The following is a 9,509-nucleotide window of genomic DNA, read 5'->3' as shown; positions in this document are numbered from 1 at the left end:
AGACTGCATCTTTTTAAACGACAATCACAATAGGCACATTGCAACCTGAGTTCACCACTTCAATAGACAATTTCCAACAAGATGAACTAAGCATACACCATAAATTATTCTGGCAGTACATGACATTACAAGGGTGCAATCCCAGAGCAAAAAAAACACCAGCCCAGAGGTCCTACACAGACATGATTTTCTCATGTGAGGGGTCTTAAGCCCTCATGCAAAGTTTATGAATGTCCTCTTTTAGCTTGATCAGATGCATACATTCAACGTGTACACTCACTATAAAAGTAGACAAGCACCCAAAATAAATATACAAACAACTTCGGTCATCTTCATACATAACAAACTAATCCCGTGTGGTACCAACATACAGAAGACTTCCCACTTGGAACACACATGCATATACTAACTTAACAAATGCTCTCAAACGCCACAGTGGTCACAAAAGTATACACAATGACACTTTGAAAGGACTTTATTTTTCAGGTGTTGATACAGTTTTGCGTTTTCCCCCTAAAACTGCAGATCAAAATAAAGACTACAAAAGCATGGCAAGTACAAATATGCAATTCACAATAAGGTAGTTATGATACAGACTAATATGACTCAACTTACTTCAGTTGCAGTGTACAGCGTTCCCCTTTCTGACCCTCCATAAACTACTGTTTTTGTCACACACACACATGCAAATGAGACGGACATTGGTGCATAGAATAACTTCTTAAAAGGAACACAGATCAGAAAATAGGGCAGAATATCAACTGAGTCCTCTGGAAGACTGTAGTCATGTCCAGTGAAGGCTGCTGACGTAATGGAGAGTTGCCTTGTTCCAGGAGTAGAAATTGCCAGTGGAGTGAATATCCCACTGTAAACGAATAGACCTTCAAATATGCGCTAAGCAGCAGGGAAGCAGGCTTCAGCCCAAGGAAAGAAGCACATTTAATGGCATTTTAAGCTTTGCTGGTAGAAATCCTGAGGTGGTGATCCAAAGGACTGTTGCAAGATGTGAAAACATCCTTTAAGAGAGATTCTTGCAGTGAAGTGTAAGGATACATTTAATTCAAATGATGGGCGCTTCTGATCAGATCATTCATTTGTAGCAGTAAGATTAGGCACTCAATGATCCACTCCCGATTATTGTTTACGCTGTTATCCATGGTTACTTCCACAGAGACTGTGAGATTACACACTCAAACTTGTGCAGCTATCAACAATTAAATAGCAATAGCTGTTTATAATAGGCAGAGCTCAGATGTGGTAAAAGTTTCAAACCTACTCTATATGTACACATGCTGGAGGCAAAAAAAAATGCTGGATGAATGAGGTTGAAGTAAGAAGAAATTATACCGCACTGCAAATAAACTGGTGGTTGAATGGTTTGTGCTCAAAAGGGGAACTCAACAGACCGGGATATGTGGCGGGATTATGGTCATGGAGGATCAAAGAAGGGTGTACGCTTTCTGCCATGCTTTATTTACTGGTTAAATCACCTTAGAAGTCTTAAAAGTGTAGGGAATTAAAACGAACAGAATCTTTGATAGGTCTTTACTAAGCTCTTTGAAAATGTGTGGGCACTTTATTGCTAAATGCCCTTCTAACCTCACGATGAGGTAGCAGTACCAACCTGAGTCTGTGCCTTCGGCTCCACAGGGACACTTGATTTCACTGTGTTGCTGCCCATGCCTTGTTTCTCCGCAGTCTTCTGGGTTTGTGCAGGTGGGTTTGATTTTTCTGAAATATTAAGGCCCAGGATCTTTGCAACTTTTTTCAGTGAAGCCTGCTGCTCATCTGCATCTGCTGCTGCTTTGCACAATGCCACCAACTCATCCTCAATTCTTTTTGCCTGGGTCAGAAGAGGATTAGTGTGGAATTTGTTTTGCTGGCCTTTATTCTGAAGAATCTCACCTAAATAAACAAGGAAGATGAAATAAAAAGAAAATAATGCACACCTGAATGCCTGCTAAGATTTAGTATGACTGACGGCAGGTAAATTCATATTTGACAAATTCTTATATTAAATATTTCATAGGGATAAAATGTACACTTATTGAGCGCAACAAACTGTCAGTAGGCTGATATCTTTGCCACTTTTGAAGTGGCACTGTACACACATTTTTAACTGGTTTCGACTGACTACCCATGTAACTGCTGCACTGTTTCTCAAACTGAAAAGCTCGATTCCGTTAAGGAGCTACAGAGTACAGTGAACATTAACCCAAGCCTACAAAATCCCTTGCGCACAACCAGAGCGACACACCTTATGCAGAGCCAACAATCTCACCACAGGTTACAAAGTACAGAGGAGTGGAGGACTAGGTGTGAGATATGGCAGGAGGAAACAACGTTTCACATAAAGCGCATCAGCTGGATGCTGTACTAGGAAAGAGAAGAGGGTGGGAGATGGTGTGGGGTGGCCAGCTTCAGTTCGAGTAGTCTCTGGGTGAGGAGTTGTGATCAGTGTGTTCACTAGACAAGTAGTGTTCTTTTTGTCTTGTACGCAGGGCTTTTCTTTTTGTGTGTTGTACAAATATTCGAAACTAAACAGTGATGCTGATCCAATGGTGAGATGTCTAGTGTGATTGCAGAATCTTAGATGTGCTTCAAGTTTTGCAGCAGCATAGCAGACTATCACTGCACCTGAAGGTTACTATTCTAGATAGATATCAATAGTGAACTTAGCCATAAAGCCAGTAAAGTGTCAGCGCTTGGATACAGTCTTCGGGTGGGGATGGTAGCAAGTACCGTGACGAACTGGAAAGTAATTGTTTTAAAGTATTCAAAAACTGAAGTTGCCATAACCTGGACATAGCCTCTTTTGGTGTGGTTTGAAACAAGAGTTCCAGGGAGTTTGCACAGAGGGTGTGAGTAATGAGCGGAAGCTGCTAGTTAAAGCTAGCGCTTTCTGAACACTTTCTATTATAACCAGAGCAAACAGATGGCTAATTATAAGTAGCCGTAAGCTCTCTGAGTAACTAATTAGTACTCGTCACATCAAGTCAGTTCCTTCTTTGAGCTGCTGCAGCAGTGTGCAGAGGTTGTCTGAATGGTGGCAATGAATGCTTGTTTAGAAATTTAAGGCCAGGTTGTTGAAAGAGGAATAAGGCACGGCAATCGTTCCATATACTATTTTAATCAGTGTTCGGGATACTGAGATGCGCCCTCGCCTAGATTTTTGCACGGAATAGGAGATGACTGAGTACTGACTGCTAAAGTCCGAGATGTCTAAGGAGGGCGATTTCACCGCAAAATTCAACCATGGACAGCTACTGGTTCAATATTAAACTGATGTGTTGGACGAATACATGTACAGCTGTTTTATCTGGTCAATGTTGAATTTTAGCAAGTTCAGACACTTCAAAACTGACACTTCTTTTCAGCAATATGGGTGCTACCAAAGAGTACTGTAGAAGAAAAAAAATGACATCCCTTTAGTAAAGCTTTTCCTAACAAATACCATATTTTCCCAGATATTAGCGTTCTAGAATTACATTACAATTCAAATGGAAGAAAACTATTATTTACTTGTCTCTGTGGCTAGGTGCTTCCAGAGTACTGTCATGCATGGGAGTAGAGAACTGCCACCGCCTTAAGCAATGTGCCAGTTTTATAACAATTTCACCTATCTCACGATATTTGTAATGTCTGAATGCCCCACTCCAAAAACAGAACGGAAAGCGGTGTAACCAATAGCACTTAAAAAAATCCTAAATAACTACAACAATCATTAGAAGAGAGGTGGGAGGTACACCAATCATTAGAAGAGATGTTGTAGAGTTGACTTATCTACAGGAGAACAGAAGATGTATTAGAAAAGCTATTCCTAAAGGCAAACAGATGCTACTTCTCACAGAACTATAATCCTCACAGCAATTAATATAAAATCTTACAGCTTTTCAGGGGTCAAGTCTTTAGGTCTCTCGTTGCACTACACAATCAACTTACCTACCTTTGGTAACTACATTACTACCACAGATTCTTCATGTTTTGAATATTCCCCAGGCATCAGACTGGATCCACAAACTTTTTTTAAAAATAAATTGTATTTGTAATTTCAAAGCATGATACATTCATAGCACACAGGACAGCTCACATCAAAACGCATAGCATGTACAAATATAGTCATTCATCTAAACCCAAGTAATATTTGCATATCAAACGGTATTCAATTCAATTTATTTATTTCACGATTTGGAACGCTACAGAGGCCTACATGTTCACCCAAAATTGAAACAAAAGATATAAAAGATATATATTTTTTTTAAATGCAGTCCATATCAAATAAATACACACCCATCATTAGTACTATTTAAAAGACAAAGACATGAAACAGTATTTCAGTACGAAGTAATCAGGCCACAACCCAACATTTATAAGTTAATTATACAGTATTTACATAAGAACACTATTTGATAAATAACCAATTTTTAAAAATAGAGAATAAAATACCAATTAACAGGAGAGTTGATGCCTGCACCCAGACCAAAGGGCTTATCATACATCCCTAACATAAGAACACCAAAACCTTCAAAATTGTGACTAATTTATAACTACCAAGCGGGTGCTGAAGTCGATAAATTTTTTTAAAAGGCCTTACAAAAATGTAAACATCCTAAAACAGAACATTTTATCCGGAGGACAATACATGAATTTCAATACCCCATCATAAGAACATATGTTGATTTTCACACAACGGTTTCAACCACTTTTTCCATAAACTCATCTAAGGATGGGCAAACAAGTAGCACATGCATAAAGTTTTGTATCCCTAGCTGGCAAAGATGACAAATATTTGAGGAACCATCCCACTTAGCAGTTACATCTCTCAAAGGTAATTGGTTAAATCTCAACAAGATGAGGAAACGTCTTAATAGATATATGTATATAGATACTCTGAAAACCAAATTCTAACCTTAAAGCTGCCACAGAAACTGAGTTATTACAGGCAGCTAGGCTTCTTAAAATCCGGCCTTCAATTTTATTCAGATACTCCCATTTCGAGATGTTGATTCGCTCGATGGCATACAGGATAGAAGACGGAATTTTTGGTTGATAGACCGTTACTAGGTACGAGAAATTCCACCGGCCCGCTGCTTTATAAAAGGCTACTATCCCTTGAGATTGAGACAAAGCCTTACTACTATTCTTACATATGTGGTCTCGGTCACTAAGGGAACAGGTCAGGATTTTTCCCCAAAAACAATAAAATTTCACCTCACCCTCTCCAGACTCTGCTGCCCCACCGACCATATAATTTTTTTTTTTTTTATGGGATTTATTCCCCTGAAAGCATACTACTTGGCATTTTGATACATTTTTCGATTTTTTTTAAATAAAATTTCACCTCACCCTCTCCAGACTCTGCTGCCCCACCGACCATATAATTATTTTTTTTTTTTATGGGATTTATTCCCCTGAAAGCATACTACTTGGCATTTTGATACATTTTTCCATTTTTTTAATTTTATTTATTAAAGGTATAAAGCAGTACAAATATATAGAGAGTATTTTCACAGCTTTTTCTTTTTCACATTAAATATTTCTGTAATAGATACATACACGATTATAATCTGACAGTAATTTCTGGCCCAGTAAGTGAGATGGTAATTTTACAGCAGAAGAATGATAAATAGGGGTGTCTTATGAATTAAGAGTGGTGGAAGATAGAGAGAAAAGAGGAACGTGGGGTGGGGGAGGGATTGCTGGGTGTGAGGGCTATTGGATGTATAGATGAGGGGGGGTTATTGTCCCCCTGTCAACCATAATTCTCCGTCCGACGTGGCTTCTCATTCGGGGGCAGTCAGTTTAGGGTTTGGGCCTTTTCTTTTTGAGGTATAGAATAAGGTGAGAGTAAGGGTTCCTGCCTCTGTTGGGGGGTAATCCCGAGAAGAGATTGTATAGAAGAGGGAGTGATGAGGCCGTCCATAGCAACTTGTTTGTTATTACAAAGTCCTTTTTAAGTTATGTGTTCTTCTTGCGTGTATTGGTGTCCTGGAATAGGTTATGTGGCGGGACCGGGAGAAGATGTCTGCTTATTCAATCCAGAGTCTAATGTGATTATCTAGGTTGAACAACTGGAAAGTGGAGGAAGGGGAGAGAGAGTGGGGTGAGCAGCCACATAAGAGAGGGAAAGAACAGGGGGGGAAGGTATAAGGAAGTAAGGTATGATGTGTTGTAAGGGGGTCATTATTTCTCTCAAACCGTTGGTCACTGGCCCTCCGCCAGCTGCTTTATGACTATCAAAAATGGACGCCAGACTTCCTCAAATTACGCTGTTTGGTCCTGTAAGTTATAGATCACTCGTTCATGGGTGGCTGTTTGATACATGGCAATCATCCATTCTGTCGGCGTGGGGGCAGTACTAGCCCTTCAGTGCCGGAGCACACACATTTTGGCCGTGGCAAGTGCAGTGTGTAGTAACCTTTTTTGGGCACGTATTAGGAAGGGAAACAGGCGTATGTCATGCAGGAGAATAAGTGTTGGAGGGGTCGGATTTGGAATCTGGATAACATCCAGCAGGGTATGGCGTACTGCATCCCATAGGGGCTGTATCGCCGGGCTGTGACATAGGATGTGGAGTAGATCGCAGTGGGGTTCTATACATCTCCAACATTTTGCATGTGTTAGCAGTCCTGCCCTGAAAAGTTTAACGGGGGTCCAGTACCAATCTTGTAGAACTTTAAATAGGCAGAATTTCAGTCGGGCTTCGCGTACTCCCCTGTCAAGGGCTTCTAGTATGTTGTTCTTCCGTCTAGGTTGACCCAAGTCTATCCTGCCATTTTAAACGTAAACGTTCAAGGAGGGGTTGTGAGTAGAGATGATTTGTTAGCTCAGCGTAAAGGCCCGCCATAACGCCTTTGTGTCAGCCCCATTTCTGAAGATAAGTAGCAATGGGTGAGGTTTTACACGTCCATGGGGGAGCCCCTAGCGAGCTGTGCATACAATGTTTAAGCTGTAAGTTTCTCCATTCTTGATTACTATGGATACCGAACTCCTCCTGGAGAGAGGCGAAAGTTTGTAGGTTATTTCCGTCTATTATATGGGATATATTATGGATTCCTGCCTCGGACCATTGGGGCCACATGAGGGGGCTCCCTCCTATTTTTATGTTCTTGTTCCCCGTTATAGGGGCCTGAGCGTGTAGGGAGGGATGTACATCCAGCAGGCGATGGGCTCTGCGCCATGCTGTGTCGGTGGCTTTGAGAATGGGATTAGACGGGGAAGGGTGGTCGGTGTATATCCCTCCCATCGTGTGATGTTCTCTTAGGAGTCTCTCTGTGACCACCCATTGTGGTGGATCCGGCGTATCTGGGAGGGTGTATACTAATTGTGAAAGTTGTAAAGCTGGTGAGTATTGTTCTATCGAGGGTAGGCCTAAGCCTTCGTAGGGACGTCGGGCTAGGATAGTTGCAGGCTTCAGTCTCGGGCGTAGGGAGCCCCATACAAAGGTCCTCATGGATGCGTAGATCGAACGGAGTATAGGGAGGGGTACCTGTAGGGGGAGCATGCCTAGGACGTATGTAAAGCGTGGTAATGTAGTCATTCTAACTGCTTGTGTCCTTATCCACATAGACAGGCCCAATAGTGACCATTTAGCAAAATCCTGTTTCATCTTTGACATAAGGGGATCTAGATTATCTCTAACTATATGTTCCAGGCCTCGGTTGATATACGTTCCTAGGTATTTGAGGCGGGTCGGCGTCCATTGGAATGGTAGACCATGCACTGCTGCTCTCATCGTTATGCAGGATAGAGGTAGTGCTTCACTTTTGTCCCAATTTACCCGGTATCCAGATAGAGGCGCGAATTCCTCTATGGTGGCAAGCAGTGTGGGTAGGGATGTTTCTAGGTTGGTCAGGGTTAATAGGATATTGTCTGCATAGAGATAGATTTTGGATAAACCCCCGGTTATTTGGATACCTTTTATCTGTTGGGAGTTCCGTATAGTAGCTGCCAGGGGTTCCATGGCCAATAGGAATAGCGACAGGGGGCAGCCCTGACGAGTGCCTCTTCCAATGGGGAAGGGGTCTGATAAGAAACCCCCGCAGTTAACCTGTGCTGTAGGATGGTCATTTAATAAACGTACTTTAGAGATTAATTGTTCCCCTAGGCCAAAGTGTTTCATGGTGGGGAATAAATAGGGCCATTCGATGCGGTCGAATGCTTTCTCTGCGTCTAAGGATAACGCAAGGGCCTCTTCTGGCATATTTAGAGCTTCCAGTAGTGTATGATAGAGAGTGCGCATGTGGTTTCTGGAGGTGCGGCTGGGTACAAATCCCACTTGGGTGTTATGGATCAAAGATGGTATCACTTTACGCGGGCGTGCTGCTAAAATGCTGGCTAGGAGTTTGACGTCTCCATTCAAGAGGGAAATGGGGCGATAGCTGCCGCAAAGGAGGGGATCTTTCCCTGGTTTAGGCAGAACGACAATTGTAGCCCTATTGGATAAAGCTCCTAGAGAGCCTTCCTGACATGCTTCGGTTAATGCTCCATGAACTGCATTGATTGCCTCTTCCCCGGCCCATTTATAGAATTCCGCAGGGAATCCATCCTCTCCTGGAGATTTATGATAGGGGAGGTTCGTTACAACTTGTGTTATCTCCTCTCCGCTTATATCACCGTCCAGGAGGGCTCTGCCTGCTTCCGACAAGCGAAGCAGGTTGGCCGTACTAAGAAATGTCTCTATCTGTGTCTGATCAGATGGCGTTTCCGGCGTATAAAGGTGCCGGTAGTACTTAGCAAACTCGTTCCCAATATCTTGTGGACGGGTTAACACTGCCCCAGATGAGGATGTTATGGCCGAAATGGCGGAAGCTGCCTCTCTTTGTCGGAGCTGGGCCGCTAAAAGGCACCCTGCCTTCTCTCCTTCGTAATGACGGTCTCGCAGTTTCTGTAGTGCGAATTCTGCCTGGGACGTGAAGAGTTCATTGTGTGCTATTCTGGCTTGTTCTAAGGAGCGGCGTAGCCTAGGGGACGGTTGGGCGGTATACTGTTTAGTGAGATTCTGTATTGTGGTCTCTAGGATGGTTTGACTGGCTATTCTATCTTTGTTGGCCAATGCTGCGTCTCATCATATTGCCTCTCAGGGTCGCCTTTGCCGCTGCCCATAAGATCCTTTTGGAGGTCACAGTACTTATGTTCTCTGTCATATGTAGATATGTGTGCTCTTAATTGTTCCTTCCCTTGGGGGAGCGGTATCTGCGTACAGCGAGGCACCACGGTTTTTGGCCCGGGGGGGGGGGGGGGGGGAACAGGCCTACCTGAATCAAAGTTAGTACTGGGGAGTGGTCTGAAAGGCCACTGTCTAGGATGCTGGAATCCAGCACTCCGGGAATTACAGTGTGTGACACCAGAAAGTAGTCCAAGCATGATTGGGTGCCATGGACGGCCGATAAAGTGTATTCCTTATCTTTCGGGTGTTGTATTCTCCAACAGTCCACTAGGCCGTCGTTATGTCAGTCAGGAGTGCTCTGTCGTGGTTGTTGCCTATATCAATGGGGCCTGTCCTGTCT

At 42.9% G+C, this 9,509-nt stretch overlaps 1 protein-coding gene across 2 annotated transcripts in view; it reads right to left on the bottom strand.

The window, feature by feature from the left end:
* Positions 1-457: 457 nt before the first annotated feature.
* Positions 458-9,509, bottom strand: part of LOC138296819 (zinc finger protein 318-like) — a 326,727-nt gene continuing 317,675 nt past the window's right edge. The window contains exon 6 of one of the 2 annotated variants that reach the window (XM_069236273.1): positions 458-1,905. In XM_069236273.1, coding sequence (XP_069092374.1) covers positions 1,601-1,905 — 305 coding nt within the window. In that variant the 3' untranslated portion in view covers positions 458-1,600. The remainder of the gene's footprint in view (positions 1,906-9,509) is intronic. The other variant, XM_069236274.1, reaches the window with a different exon arrangement.

The sequence above is a fragment of the Pleurodeles waltl genome, chromosome 5 (genome assembly GCF_031143425.1).
Source record: "Pleurodeles waltl isolate 20211129_DDA chromosome 5, aPleWal1.hap1.20221129, whole genome shotgun sequence".
NCBI classification, from domain to species: domain Eukaryota; kingdom Metazoa; phylum Chordata; class Amphibia; order Caudata; family Salamandridae; genus Pleurodeles; species Pleurodeles waltl.
This window is presented reverse-complemented; position numbering and strand designations above follow the sequence as displayed.